Raw genomic sequence first — 16,186 nt, 5'->3', positions numbered from 1 at the left:
CGAGGTCCTCTCTGACCATCCTGTTTCATGCTGTGTACCACCTCCATCCCCACCCGCCACTAGTACCCTATTTTATTATCTTTAAAGCACTTGTTATCTAAAATGATCTCATGTGTTTATTTAACCCTTGTGTGTCTCCCTTATACAATGGAAGCTCTAGGGAATAGTGAATAGTAACCATGTGTTTTGTTCACTGTCCTAGCTTGGGCTGCCATAACAAAATACCACAGACTGGGGGCCTTAAGCAACAGAAATTTATTTTCGCACAGTTTGGGGGCTGGAAAGTCCAAGATCAAGGTTCTGGCAGGGTTTGGTTTCCGAGGAGAACTCTCTTCCTGGCTTGTAGACAGCTGCTTTCTCACTGTGACCTCAAATGGTCCTTTCTCCATATGAGCCCATGGAGAGAGAATGAGAGAGAGACTTTTCTTATGAAGACACCAATCCAGGGAACTTCCCTGGCTGTCCAGTGGTTAAGACTCCGCGCTTCCAATGAAGGGGACTCAGGTTTGATCCCTGGTTGAGGAACTAAGATCCCACATGCCATTCGGCACGGCAGGAAAAAAAAAAAGACATCCAACTGGAGCAGGGCCCCACCCTTATGACCTCATTTAACCCTAATTACTTCCTTAGAGACCCATCTCCAAATACAGCCACACTGGGGGGTTCGGGCTTCAACACAGAAAATGGGGGGGGGCGGATACAAACATTCAGTCCATGACATTCACCATTGTAGCATCAGCATTGGAACCTAGAAGAGAGCCTGGCATGTGACAGGCACTCAGTAAATGCGTGCTAAATAAATGAATGTGTTACAGAAGTTCACTTCACTGTGAGTCCATGTGAGTGGTGCCAAGTCTAGCACTCCATCCCGCAGGTCAGGGCGTGTCCCTGTACATTCCCCAGGCAGCCATCAATGCCACGGTGGAAGAGGACATCCTGCTGTCGGTTGCATACTCCTGCCACGGCATCCCCACTATCGAATGGAAGTATACGTCCAACTGGGGAGTGCAGAAGATCGTGGAGTGGAAGCCAGGGACTCAGGCCAACATCTCCCAAAGCCACAAGGACAGGGTCTGCACCTTCGACAACGGCTCCATCCAGCTCTTCAGTGTGAGTGTGAGGGATTCTGGCTACTACGTCATCACGGTGACCGAGCGCCTGGGGAGCAGTCAGTTTGGCACCATCGTGCTGCACGTGTCGGGTAAGACACCCCCAGGGGCCCCGGCGCCTCTCAGAACTGTGAGTGTGCGGAGGCCGACTTCACGATATTAAAAGAGACGTTATCTCCCCCTCCCCTCCCCCCGCCCCATAGAGATCCTCTATGAAGACCTCCACTTTGTCGCTGTCTTCCTTGTTCTTCTCGCTGCCGTGGCTGCAGTGTTAATCAGCCTCATGTGGGTTTGTAATAAGTGTGCGTATAAATTCCAGAGGAAGAGAAGACACAAGCTCAAAGGTAATTCTCTGGGCCTTGTGATAATCCATTCATGGCTTGGATGGCCAAAGGTGGCCCTTGTCATCTTGTTCTCACCAAGAAACCACCCCCGGCCGATTGGCAACTCATGGATGTGTCTTTTGCTTTGCAGAAAGCACAACGGAGGAGATCGAGCTGCAAGATGTGGAGTGTTAGCCAAGGCTGGGCCCAGTTACATTCCTACCTCAAGAGGAAAACGTTATCTCCCAACGAAAGGAGCAAACACGGCCAGTCCACCCCGAGCCTCTTGTGCCACACACTGGTTCCTGATGGGACAGCTGGATGTTGGCAAGGTTGACTGCCTGAGCTGGACTCTGGATTGGACGAAGGCAGTTCCAGTGGCATGGAGTTCAAAGAGGAGAGCGGTGGAGGCTCTGAGCCAGAGCTGTGCTTGGCCGGGGCTCCCGGGCCATGCGGACGCGTCAGCGGTGGCCCCGTGCAGGCCCTGGCTGCTTCCTCACTACGCTCTGCTCTGGCGGGGTGATGGCCATTGGAGGGGTCCCCGTACCAGAGGCCAGAGTATTTCCGGATCACGTGTGCAGCCAGCACCACAACAAGCTCTCTGTGCTCCGATCTTCTCTGCCTGTGGCCTCATCCAGCCCGTTGCTGTGGGAGCTATTGTGAGAGCTGAGGCATTAGAGCACCTGCTCAGAGCAGGGGAAGGACCACCCCCCCCGACTCCGTGGCCTGGAGCTTTAGGGAAAAGAGTTTAATTTGTTCCTCGGGGACCAGCATTGGGAACAAGGAATAGGGAGAAAATTATCTTTCTCGTTCTCTCTTACTCCAATGTTAATTAGATTTTCCCCTTCCTCAGCCCCAGCATAGGCCAGTGTGAGGAACAGTTCATCTCCACCATGGGCAGAGTCTGGCTTCCAAATGGCCTCCTGACAAGCTGGGTGACACTACCTGTGTGAAGGCTGGGCCTGCACCGTGGGAGGGACAACTGGAAAGTCAGCGCGGGCTTGGAATCTGTCCCCCTCAGCCACTCACACTTCCTGTCAAGTCAGAGCCTTGCTTGCTGCCAGCTGGGCTGAGGAACACTTGACCCTCACCTACCTCACGCTCAGCGTATCAAGTGAGGCCCACAGTAGCACAGAGCACTCCGAGCAATGGAAGGAAAGCATGAGAACTCTTCCAGAGCCTAGAAAGCAACAAGCACTATGTTGAGTCCTGGAAAATGTAAGATACCCTGGGGTATTGGGGCTCCAGGTGAAAGTGGGGACTGGATCACAGCCGGCCTTGGTCGTTATTCTCTGAAGTTGTTGGCCACCGCGTTTGCCTGAGTTTCTCCATCCCAGCTTCCTTTCGGCAAGCTCTAAAGCAGGCGTGAATTTATCTTCCATTCTCTTTTCCCTCTCCAACATTCTTAGCTACAGATCAAAGGTACCATCCCGATTATTGGTGGAATTTGAGCTTAGTAGCTGTGTCCCCAGCCCTCAGCTGCAAATTTACCCACACAAACATGAAGGAGAGCCAGAACACTCTCTTCTCCCTCTCTTCAAGTCCCCAACGTCCACATCTTTTCCAGAAGTTACCTGGAGACGTTAGTATGAGGCTTTTTTCCCTGAATACTGAATCCGGGGTTACAGGAAGGGATCTTTTGGGGCTATCAGTGATCTAGAGCAGAGCTCCAAAGGCACTACTTGACTCAGAAGGTGAGAGAGCAGTTGATCTACACGACCGATTCGTAGCCTAAGTATGTGACACACAGAAGGGTCTCACCTCAGGCCACCTCCTGGACACATGTGTAAACACACACACCTGCACCCTTTTCCCTGGACAGCAATCAGAGGAACCAGACCTATGCCACGAAGGATGGGTTTCTTATACTGGTCTCCAGTGCCGGGAAGAAGCAGGATAGGTGCCAGAGAGGGTCAAGGATAATCTGATCATTTCTTTGTCCTTTATCACACAGCACACCCATCAGCAGGAAACCGGACTGGATCTGGGTAGCTGCTAGAGCCTCTGTCCTCTTGACACTACCTGCTTTCCAGAACTCTACCTCTCAGCTTATGAGAAGTCAGGGGTGGTCATCTTTGGAATAAAAGGAGAAATGGAAAAGAACACCCAGCGAGAGGCACAAACCCAGATGTAAATTAAATCTGTGCCCCGCCCCGCCCCAAATCTTCATGGAAGTTTATTCGCTCAGCTTTCCGTGTCTTTATTTTGCACTTTTAAGCTCCCCCCATCTTGAATATTCCTGTGGAAAGTTCTTGATTCTTGAGCCTGGGGGTTTTGTCTATTTAAAAAAAAAAGAAAATGTTAAATCCTAGAGGTTTAGCCACTGAACATGTTAAACTATAAGTTATGTTTCAAGCTGTGAGGAGGAAAAAAAAAAAGTTTTAAAGACTGAAATAAAGCCTGCAAACAAAGCTCTGGCCCTTTGTGTGTGAGCCCATCCCTGCAGAGAACTCAGAGGCCCTGGGAGAGGTTTCCATCAGCTGTAGACAGAAGCAAAACCCTCAGCCACAGCCAGGGACCTGACAGGTTTTTTTCATGACAATGGAATTAATCACATTGATTCTAGCCATAAACATTCTTCAGCAATTCAGAAAAGCCACACTTCATTAGCGCCATTATTCTCCCCTGTATTGTAACCAGAAGACTAATTTGAAGTTTTTCCTTCCGGAATGTGACTTGTGATTTAATAGAGTCCTTCCTGCTTCTAGAAGGGGCTGAAACGAGGATGCGGCAGTTGTTATCACCTCATTCAACGGATGCCAGAACTTTCGTGCTTTGTCGACAGAATGTCCTTTCAGAGATTGTGATCTAAAAAACCCAAAAGGGACACACAGTTCTTTCTCATTTCATGGTGTTCCAGGTATGCAAGGATTGCTGAAACAGAGCAACCCTGTCCTCTGGAGCCCGCATGAGATGCTAAATACTCCACAAGACTTCACGCTTGCTCTGATTTGAAATGGTACCACACAAAGCTGAGGAGCTAAGGCAGTGAGAGATAAGAAGGTTACCAGGATATCTTGCTCAGTGCAGGGATGTAGAGACAAGCCCTGAGAGAGGATAGGGTTTGGAAAGGCTAGATAACTGTAACGAGGGCAGAGAAGACGTGGCAGAATAGAATGTTAGGAGATGGAACCAAGAGGAACCAAATGTGATGGGGTGAAACCCCAGGGCCCAGATGCAAATACAGCCCCCTTTGACAACAGGGGAGGGGAGACTGGGGGAAGGGAAAACCCTCTCTCTGTCATCAGCCTTTATATATCCAGCATGTTTCTTCGCCCAGTTTCCAGGGAAGCCTCAGACGCCTCTAGTTTACTGAAAGCAGAGCAAATTCCTGTGGTAGTGGATAGTGCGTCGATCCAGAGCTCAGCTTCTATTAAGGGACAGTGCGAGTCTCCAGCACATGCACCTCTCTGCACACCCATAACCCATCCCCACTGTCAACTTTTCCAAACCCTGAGAACATGGGTACTGAGTCCACTATTTCCACTGCCTTTTATTTTATTTTAATTTTTTTATTAAATTTTTTTATTGGAGTGTAATTGATTTACAATGTTGTGTTATTTTCAGGTGTACAGCAAAGTGAATGTTATATATCAGTTATATATATATATATCTCCATTGTTTTTCAGATTCTTTTCCCATATAGGTTATTAGAGAATACTGAGTAGTGTTCCCTGTGCTATACAGTAGATCCTTATTAGTTATCTATTTTATATATAGTAGTGTGTATATGTTAATCCCAATCTCCTAATTTATCCCTTCCCCCCATGTTTCCCCTTTGGTAACCAGAAGTTTGATTTTGAGATCTGTGAGTCTGTTTCTCTTTTGTAAATAAGTTCATTTGTGTCATTTTTAAATTAGATTCCACATGTAAGTGATATCTCCACTGCCTTTATTTATTTTAAAAAATATTTATTTATTTATTTATTTGGCTACGCCAGGTCTTAGCTGCAGCACGCGGGATTTTTATTTGCAGCAGGCAAACTCTTAGTTGCGGCACGTGGGATCTAGTTGCTCCCTGACCAGGGATCCAACCCGGGCCCCCTGCATTGGGAGTCTTAGCCACTGGACCACCAGGGAAGTCCTTCCACTTCCTTTTCAACATTAGGTGGGTGTTTGGTTTAATTACAAAGGGGATGAATCGTTCTTTAAAATTAAAATGATATTGGAGTCCATATATAAAGTACAAAGTAAAAGTTCTCTCTCCTTTTTTCCTATGCAATAGTTAAATTCGGGTGTATCCTTCTAGACTTGCTCACGCATATATGGAAATATCTGTCTATATATACATGGACCACAATATACAGATTTAATCTATTTTCTTTTTAGGCAAATGGGATTCTATTATACACATTACCCTACAACTTGCTTGTTCTCCCTTAATGTTTCTTGGGCATTATTTCATGTCTCTGCCTATTCCTAAATATTCTTATTGCCTCCACAATGCAATTCATAGCATGGATACATTGTAATTGTTCACTGAAAAATTTTATTTCAAATGGTATATACAAAAATAAATATCTTGGGCAATCTTCCTGTCACATCAGACTTGTTCCTTCAGCCAAGATGGCTTCCACTTGTTAACTAAGGTGCTCAACTCCATTGCCTATGAATCTCTTCCTCTTTCAGGAAATTCAATGCTTTATAATATTAAAAAAATTTTTTTGAAATATAGTTGATTTACAATGTTGTGTTCGTTTCAAGTGTACAGCAAAGTGATTCAGTTATGCACATATATATTCTTCAGATTCTTTTCCGCAATAGGTTATTACAAGATATTGAATATAGTTCCTTGTGCTATACAGTAGGTCCTTGTTGTTTACCTATTTTATATATAGTAGTGTGTATATGGTTTTTTTCTTCTTTGTTTTTGCTGTGCTGCACAGCTTGTGGGAGCTTAGTTCCCCAGTCAGGGACTGAACCCATACCCGCTGCAGTGGAAGCGTGGAGCCCTAACCACTGGACTGCCAGGGAATTCCCAGTAGTGTGTATATGCTAATCCCAAACTCCTAATTTATCAACCCCTCTCCCCGCCTTCCCTTTTGGTAACCATAAAATTGTTTTCTATGTCTGAAGTCTGTTTCTGCTTTGTAAATAAGTTCATTTGTATCATATTTTTAGATTTCACAAATAAGTGATATCATATGATATTTGTCTTTCTCTGAGTTACTTCACTTAGTATGATAATCTCTAGGTCCTTTCATGTTGCTTCAAATGGCATTATTTCATTCTTTTTTATGGCTGAGTAATATTCCATTGTGTGTATATGTGTGTGTGTGTATATATATATATATATATATATACACCATATCTTCTTTATCCATTCATCTATTGATGGACAATTAGGTTGCTTTCATGTCTTGGCTATTGTAAATAGTGCTGCAATGAACATTGGGGTGCATGTATATTTTTGAATTTTGGTTTTCTTCAGGTATATGCCCAGGAGTGGGATTGCTGGATCATATGGTAGCTCTAATTTTAGTTTTTTAAAGAACCTCCATACTGTTCTCCATAGTGGCTGTATTAATTTACATTCCCATCAACAGTGTAGGAGGGTTTCCTTTTCTCCACACCCTCTCCAGCATTTATTATTTGTAGACTTTTTGATAATGGCCCTTCTAACAGGTGTGAGGTGATTGTAGTTTTCATTTGCATTTCTCTAATAATTAGCGATGTTAAGTACCTTTTCATGTGCCTGTTGGCCATTGGTATGTTTTCTTTAAAGAAATTTATTTAGGTCTTCAGCCCATTTTTTGATTGGGTTGTTTGTTTTTTTGAATGTTTTATAATATTGGTGGGTTTTATGTAAAGTTTAGCAAAGACTGAATGTTGGGAGAGGGAGAAAGAGCACTACTAATGTACAATCAAAAGATTTAGCTTGGGCTTCCCTGGTGGTGCAGTGGTTGCGAGTCCGCCTGCCGATGCAGGGGACACGGGTTCGTGCCCCGGTCCGGGAAGATCCCACATGCCGCGGAGCGGCTAGGCCCGTGAGCCATGGCCACTGAGCCTGTGCGTCCGGAGCCTGTGCTCTGCAACGGGAGAGGCCACAACAGTGAGAGGCCCGCGTACTGAAAAAAAAAAAAAAAAAAAGATTTAGCTTCAGATTTGACCTTATCAAGTGCACCCACAGGTAGGTTAAATTCTTTTGATGCAAGACTCCTGGTTGTTCAGGCAGTTCTGTCCCTAAATATGCTAGGAAGTACTTTTCCCTCAGGTACCTCATGGTTTGAAAAGACTTTTTCTTACTAAACAAAGTGAACTTATTAAATAATAATTCAGAAGTTTCCTGTTTTTATTCAATAACAATGCATAAATGCCAGTTAGAATTCCCAGTCAACATGGGATTATCAGGAATACCACTTTGATTTCATGGTGTTCTGGCAAAGAAATCTGATGGTGAAGTTTTAAAGGATAAATATATGATTTCTGTGAGGCTTGTTACCACAGATCAGAGCTCTCTCTTACTGCCTCTTTGGGTCTCAAGGGGATCGGGATGGGACTACACGTAAAGAAGGTTAAAAGAGAAGCCATGAATAGAGTGGAAGAAGAGATTCTGCCACTGGCCTAATCTCCTTGGTATACTCACTAAGTTATCAGGAAGTTTTCCAGATTATACGTTACTTTTCTATCTCAAACTTCTCCCTCATCTACCAAATTTCAGGCCAAGTATAGTCTGTTCTACAAAGCTCACAATCAGTAAATAGGGAAACGAGGACAGTATAACACGGAAGTTTTTCTGGTGCATAAGCTAGGAAGCCGGAATACCGGGAGTAGAAAAACTCCTCAGCCATTTGAGCTCAACGTTTAGAGAAGTAAAAATGAGTGCCTGCGTCTGGGACCCCTCTGGCATAATTTTAGTCATTCTTTCAGATGTTTAGATTGGTCTCAGTTTTTCACTTTTACAGACTTCCTTGATAATCCTTACACAATGATCTTTGTGAAGTATGTCTATAGGATAAATTTCTGGAAGTGAACTTGCAGATAGGAAATAGCAAACTTTAAAGCAAAGACCCAGCTCTGGTCACTGACTTTTTTTTTTTTTTATTGTATTTTACCGAAGTATCAATTTGCAATGGATGGAAATTAAAAAAAAAACAAAAACAAAAAACAGTCCTTTGGTGAAAGCTTGAGAATCACTGTACTGCAGTGTGAGCCTTCTTAAAAGACTCCTTATGTGAGTAGAAATGTACAGATTAGCTTAATAAAATTAGCTAAGGCAACTTTTGGTCCACCATAACTTATGAAGCACAGAAATTTTTAAAATGACTGCAGATTCATACCAATCTTTCAATTTCCATGGGTAGAAAGATGTAGTACCTTAATCAGGAGGGAAAAAAGCAAACAGAGACAGAACGGTGTTAGGTATTTTATGGCTTACAAGCTCTATTTATCTTCTAAAAGAAAAAATGTAGAGAAATATAAAGGGCTTTTTAAAAGTTACTTCAGTCATAAATTATTAGAAAGGTATCTTTTAAAAATTGAAAGCTACAGATTACTTATAGATCATTTATAGTGGCACCAAAAGGCCCATAAGGCTAAATCTCTTATTGAAACAAGAGGGAAGGGGACAGGGCACAACCATGAGAAGAATGACATGGCCATAGGCATGACAAAAACTAGTTAGAACTCACTAGATCCAAGATGGCGGGAGATTCGATTTCCAATGGACCCTGAGCCTCATTATATGCTCATTGTAATATATTAGCATACTAAATGACACACCCACCAGCACCATGACAGTTCTGAGGCTAACCATAAAAGGCCATAAAAGACCAAAAAGTGGGCAGTGGCCCAATTCCTGGAAATCTCTGCCCCCTTCCCCCAAATAATTGGAATAATCCTCCCACTCACTAGCCTATGAAATTACCCAGCCCATAAAAACTAACCACACCATATTTTGGGACCCTCTCTCGCCTTCTGAGATGGCCCTCGCTCTGTCTGTGGAGTGTGTTTCTCCCAAGGCCTCTCATCTTCTGAGATGTCCACACTCCACTTCTTACCTATCACTTCATCTCCAAATTCTTTTAGAACGTGGCAAGAACCTCAGATTCACTGGGAACATATTGGTGAGCTAGGCAGGAGAATTCGGTAAGCCTCAACCTCTCGCCTCCCTTGCGCTTGAGAGGGACGACTTTATTTCCCACCATTACTCTCCCATTCTCTCCTACTCTCACCCTTACTCTCTCTCTTTTGCTTTCTTACTCTCTGTCGCCTTTTTGGACTGAGCCTCTCACCTCCCTTGGGCTTGAGAGGCACAGCCTTACTGCCAGTCATCCTCACAGGCATCTAGGGACCTGAACCACAGGATCTTTGCCTTCTGGGTTTGCCTCATCCACCATTTAATTAACTGTTAACAGGTCCAATTGTGTAAAAATATGGAATACAACCTTACTTAGAGTTTGTGCCATGGTTACAGCAGCTGCAGTGCCTTTGGGAGCTCCCTGAAGCAGTAGGCTGTCTGTGCGCATACCCCTGGGTATTAGGAGGGGGATGGTTCCTCCCCACCATGGTGGTGGGACCATCGTTCACCACCTGCCTCCTGGCGTTTGTCCGGCCCCCTCCAGGCTCCACCCTGACCCCACTGCCACCACGCCCTGTTAGGGCTGGGCAGGTGACTCAAACTGCATGACCACGCCCCAGGGATACATGCCTGAGCAATGACCCGCATCTGCCGTGCTTACCTCCCTGAGGTCACGTGATTGGGCGTGTTCTTCTAGGGTTGCGGGGGCCCTCCATCCCCCTAACGACAGTCACGGTGCCTCTGCCTCGGCTGCCATGTCAGCCCCTGCACCCAGCCCCACTGCCCGCTGGCCAGAGCATGTGTGGGAGGGGGTGAGGGGGAGGATGGCACCAAGGTGTCAGGGGTGCTGCCCACAAAAGGGAAGGGAAAAGAGAAGTTTTTTCTTTCTCACAAACCATCTGCCTTAATGGCCAGTGCCTGTTTTCTGAAACTTACCACCTTTTTAGGGAAAAAGGCTGGGACTTAAATAAGTCTTAGAGCCATGAGGATGTCCATTCCAGGGGAACATATCCCAGAACACAGGAATTAATCTATAGACTGTATAGAGAAACCTTCGGGAAGGGCCAGGATAGGATACAGGCCCCAGGACTTTGGGGCCAACAGGACCGCCACATGGGGGCGTAGCTAACCCCCATTGTGGATAAAGTCAACAGGACTAGGTGGATGGGGATGCCTGGAACCGGTCCTGTCTTAGAGAGCCCCCATGGGACCTCCCAACCCTAGTGCTCCTGTCTGGTACAGGAGCATCCTCTCCATGAAGGAACCATGGAAAACACCTCCTCCATCCCCAAGGACTCACCCCTTGGTTGCAATCTGAGTCACTGGGACAAGTTTTCTCTAGATTCTTTAAAACGAAAAAGCTCATTTTCTTTCATAATGAAGCCTGGTCCCAGTATAAACCTAAGGCCGATGAGGCCTGGCCAGCAAATGAAAGCCTCAACTATAGTACCAGTCCTACAGTTAGACATCTTTTGCAAAAGGCAGGGGAAATGGGACAGAAGTTCCTTATGTACAGGCTCTTATGGCCCTGAGAGAAAACCCGGAGCTTCGCAAGTCCTAGGTTAGGGAACCTGGCCGGCTGGGACCCATTTAGGCTACACAAAAGCCCTCTGTAGTGGCACACCTGGACAAACAGGAGCCCCAGGCAGAAGACCCGAGCCCCAACACTCTTCCACCATCTTCAGCCTCTCCCCCGCCCTATAAGCCTCTTCACCCTTCCGTACCAGAACTGCAGCCAGAGCCTGTTTGCCCCCTTCAGGAAGTAGTAGGTGGGCCTCAGGGAATTACCAGAGTCCACATCCCGTTTTCCTTGTCTGACCTTAACCAATGCCACACCTGCTTAGGCAGATTCTTGAAGGACCCTGGCCAGTTCACCGAAGAATTCCAGGCACTGACTCTCTCCTTTGACCTTACCTGGAAGGATGAAAATATTGTCCTTTCCCACTGCTGCACTAGTGAGCAAAAGGCCCGTATTTGGGCACAGGTTCAAACATGCTGATGAATTACATGTTGCCCAACCACATCGATATCCTTTGGGCCTGACAGCAGTGCCTCTAATGGATCCCAGCTGGGACTATCAACCAGGCCAGCCTGGTATCACTAGTAGGGATCACATGATCCTTCACCTCATTGAAGGGATGAAATGATGCATAATTAAACCTGTTAACTATGTTAAGGTTAAAGAGATCACCCAAGGCCAAGATGAAAATCCAGCCCTATTTCAGCCCCGATTGGTAGATGCCCTCGAAAATATACGAATATAGACCCAAATATTTCCAAGGGACACATTGTATTTGCAACCCACTTCATTAGCCAATCAACCCTGTCGGAAGCTTCAAAACCTTGCCATGGGGCCCTAAACCCCTCTCAACCTTCTTATTGACACAGCCTTCAGTGTTTTTAACAATAGAGACCAAGCTGAGGAGGAAAAGAAGGAACAGCATGATTTAAGGAAGGAACAACAGCAAGCCAGGCTTTTGGCAGCTGTCATGACGAGACCTAAGCCACCTCCTTCCTGGTCACCCTAAAAGTACCCCTAGAAGACCTCCACCAGGGAAAGGAGACAGTTTCAGCTGTGGGAGTCCTGAACACTGGAGCAAGGAATGCTCAGGAAACAGGTCCCAGCCTACACCCAAAACGCCATGCCCACTCTGCAAGAAGATGGGCCACTGGAAGAAGGACTGCCCCCAGCTCCAAAGGGAGTGAGGATATTCCCCCATGCCAGTCATGGCAGTGGTTGATTGACAGGACCTGGGACCTCCCAAGGCTCCTGAGAAGACAGTCATCATACACGGGAGGAACTGTGGGTGACCACTGATGTGGCAGGTAAGCTTGTCCAATTTCTAGTGCACACAGGAGCCACTTAATTCTGTCCTGACTTCTCGTGCTGGGCCCCTTGCCCCTTGCCCCTGCTCTATTGTTGGGGTTGAAGGAAAGCCAAAATTAAAACATTCCACCACCCCTCTAACTTGTACCTGGGGAAAGAGTCTTAAAACTCACAAGCTCCTTGTCATGCCTGAATGCCCCAGCCCATTATTGGGAAGGGATTTTCTCAGTCTTGGGGGCAACTCTTACTCTCCCTGAAGACCAAAGCCAAGGAGTGTTTTCGGCTGGACTATGTATTATACGAGACATGGACAGTCCAACCCAAAATATCCCCCCCCCCAGAAATTGAAAAACTTACAGATCCACAGGTCTGGGATCAGGGAATCCCAGGGAAAACAAATTTGTCACTCCTATAAAAATCACCTTACAGGAAACTAATAACTTCCCTTCCGGGCGCCAATACCCCATAAAACCAGAGGCTCAAAGAGGCCTCCAACCCCTAATCTCAAAATTCATTAATTATGGGCTTTTGGTGCCATGCCAATCTCCCTATAATACTCCAATCCTACCTGGTCTTCTCAGGAATCCTTCTCTCTGCCACCTTTTTAAAACGCAAGTTTTGAGAGGGTAAAGGTCTTCTCAGGAACCCTTATCTCTGCCATCTTTTTAAAATGCAAGTTTTGAAAGAGGGTAAATGTCTTCTCAGGAACCCTTATCTCTGCCACCTTTTTAAAATGCAAGTTTTGAAAGAGGGTAAAGGTCTTCTCAGGAACCCTTATCTCTGCCATCTTTTTAAAATGCAAATTTTGAAAGAAGGTAAAGTAATTTTGAACTTGACTTGTCAAGGATCAATAGAAATCCTAAGTGTCTTTTCTGTAAATATTAGTAAAAAAGGTTTAGCCATCTAGACAGGTGACCTGGATTTGTTCCATCTGCCAGAAGCCCAATTTGAATCCAACTCCTTGTAAATGATGGGTTTTATATTACTGTACCTGACTCGGGGCTGAAATTTTGAAATGGGAACTATGAGGTGTCTGTGTTTGTGTGTTCGTATGTATCTATGTGTGTTGTAGATGTATGCTATTACCAAAATTAATTCATAAAAGAGCTCTATTTCATTGGCTTAAAGGAAATTAAGTCCTTATAGCTTATATAAATACTCAGAAATATAAAACTGGCCAGAATGAATTTCAGGCTCACGTCATCTGGGAAATATTCAATACTAGACTGATATCTGGTATTAAAGGTGCCTTAAGCTGGTTGGTCTGATTAATATAGACATGTCTTTAGAGTCATCAATGTTAAGTATAGTACTTCTGTTGTACCCAGGTTTACTAGAGGTCAAATAAGACCTTATTCTGTTACGGATTTGTCAACAAGAAAAGTAACTCGATGTGAAAAAAACATTTAAGTAGATTGTTGTGTGTTTTCAGTAAAGAGTGAGGAATGGAATTGCATTTCATTAAGGGAAAAGAAAGTCTGTCTTCTGGTTGTTTCTGGATGGAAAAAAATTAAGTGATGGATATAGGTGATAAAAGGTTTGTGGAAAGTGGACCCTGAGAAAAGGGTTTTCTGCATGGTCAGGATAGACTAAGTTTAGAATAAATTTAATTGAGTAAATGAATTTTAAAAGTAAGCTGGTGCAACACTTGAATTTGGCCTTTCTCTCTCTTAAAAGGACAAGTTTTCTTAAAATGTTGAACTGTCTTTGGTAACAGGTTTTAAGTTCTTTTCCTTTTAAGTGATCTGTTCTGTATTTGTGTTTGAAATGTTTTATTGTCACTTTGGCTAAGTAACTATTGTCTCACAACTATGATCTTATTTGACCAAGTGTTTTAAATCTTTTTGACAAACTTCCCAAATACCAAATTTTAATTAAAGTTCTTTTGATTTCCAGATAACTTTGGGATATTTTAGAGGGCCCCTGAGGTATCTCAAAGAGAAGTATTTAACTAGGATTATTTTGTATGTTAAATTAAATGTAATCAGAGGTTTAATCAAGCCTTTTAAGTCTTTTGTCATTTATAGATATTTTTGTACTCTGACACTGTTACAAAATGTGCTTCATCATCAAGAAGATTCATAGGAAGGCTAAGGAAACAGTTACAACAGTTCCACATCAAGATGACGGCCCATACGGACTTAAAACAAGCTGTCCTGCCCTTGTGGCCCCTAGATCAGGCATCCAGAGATTTTTTACTCCCTGACAGGCAGGGTCAACGCCCCTACTCAGCCCTGAAGCAGTTGTAGAAGACAGACCATCACCCCTCTGATTCCCATAAGAATATGGGAGTAAAATCTCTGAGGGGGGAATGAAACAGGAGGGAAGGAGAAATGGCACAACCTTTAAAAGAATGACACGGCCATAGGACATGACAAAAACTGGTTAGAACTCACTAGATCCAAGATGGCAGAAGATCTGACTTCCAGTGGACCTTGAGACTCATTATACACTCACTGTAATATATTAGTATGCTAAATGACACACCTACCAGCACCATGACAGTTCTGAGGCTAAGCATAAAAGGTCAAAAAGTGGGTGATGGCCCACTTCCTGGAAATCTCCACCCCTCCCCCCAAAAAACTGGAATAATCCTCCCACTCATTAGCCTATGAAATTACCCAGCCCATAAAAATGAACCATGCCGGGCTTCCCTGGTGGTGCAGTGGTTGAGAGTCCGCCTGCCGATGCAGCGGACACGGGTTCGTGCCCCGGTCCGGGAGGATCCCACATGCCGCGGAGCGGCTGGGCCCGTGAGCCATGGCCGCTGGGCCTGCGCGTCCGGAGCCTGTGCTCCGCAAGAGGAGAGGCCTGCGTACCGCAAAAGGGAAAAAAAAAAAAATTAACCATGCCATATTTCAGGGCACTCTCTCGCCTTCTGAGATGGTCCACATGTTTGAGTGTATTTCTATCTAAATAAATCCACTTCTTACCTATCACTTTGTCTCCAAATTCTTTCTCGACAAAGCAAGAACCTCAAATTCACTGGGAACATTATTAAGTGAAGTTCCTCAGACATATTTTAGGACTGGGGCACTATTTCCAAGAAGTTCATGTTATTTATTCTTTGCAAAATGTATTCCATTACTCCATTTGTATTTTCCCTGGGAAAATGCAGAGAGCTAATGGAGTAAGACAGGACAAATCTTTAGTCGGAAGAAGCAATCCAGGGTTGCTGGCTGAAGCTGAGGGCTGCCAGGGGCAGGGCCAGGCAGGAGCAGGTGCCTAGTGGGGCAAGGCAAATGAGGTCTTTCAAGTGGGAAAACAGACCAAGGAGGGACCTGAGGAAACACTAAAGATACAGTCTGCCTTCCAGGCCTTCAGCTGGAACTCTCCAAGGAATTTCTCAAAGTAGTAGACCCAGGCATGCATAACAAAGACAATCAGAGGAAGAGGTACTTTATCCACTAATACAAGAGCTCGCTTTAATAGCTCTGGTAGGGAGTGGAGAACAGGCTCCTTTGGCTGGAGAGTACTCTGTTGCACTTCAGGGAAAGGATCTGCTTCTCTCAACTGGAAGGAATTCCTGTATGAAAGCTGGGTCTTAAGAGTGTTTAAATACTCTTAAGCAATAAATAGTGGAATGAAACAAGTCAATTAAAGACACAATTCACTGAGGTTGAGTTCAGAGTGTCTGGAATTTAACCATATGCTTTATTTGATGTCAACATCAAAGGAATATTTTTTTTTTTTTTTTTTTGCGGTACGCGGGCCTCTCACTGTTGTGGCCTCTCCCATTATGGAGCACAGGCTCCGGACGCTCAGGCTCAGTGGCCATGGCTCACAGGCCCAGCTGCTCCACGGCATGTGGGATCTTCCCAGACCGGGGCACGAACCCGCGTCCCCTGCATTGGCAGGCGGACTCTCAACCACTGCGCCACCAGGGAAGCCCCAAAGGAATATTTTA

General features: G+C 45.0%; 1 protein-coding gene across 1 annotated transcript in view; it reads left to right on the top strand.

Moving 5' to 3' along the window:
- The window catches only part of VSTM5 (V-set and transmembrane domain containing 5), a 28,977-nt gene extending 22,470 nt beyond the window's left edge, over positions 1-6,507 (top strand). Inside the window, exons 2-4 of the mRNA XM_060160229.1 lie at positions 875-1,201; positions 1,313-1,453; positions 1,584-6,507. Of these exons, the coding sequence (XP_060016212.1) occupies positions 875-1,201; positions 1,313-1,453; positions 1,584-1,627 (512 nt within the window). The 3' untranslated portion in view covers positions 1,628-6,507. The remainder of the gene's footprint in view (positions 1-874; positions 1,202-1,312; positions 1,454-1,583) is intronic.
- Positions 6,508-16,186: the final 9,679 nt, after the last annotated feature.

Source organism: Lagenorhynchus albirostris, chromosome 9 (assembly GCF_949774975.1).
Source record: "Lagenorhynchus albirostris chromosome 9, mLagAlb1.1, whole genome shotgun sequence".
Classification (NCBI taxonomy): Eukaryota; Metazoa; Chordata; class Mammalia; order Artiodactyla; family Delphinidae; genus Lagenorhynchus; species Lagenorhynchus albirostris.
The sequence above is the reverse complement of the archived record's forward strand: the minus strand, read 5'-3'. Positions and strand labels throughout refer to the sequence as shown.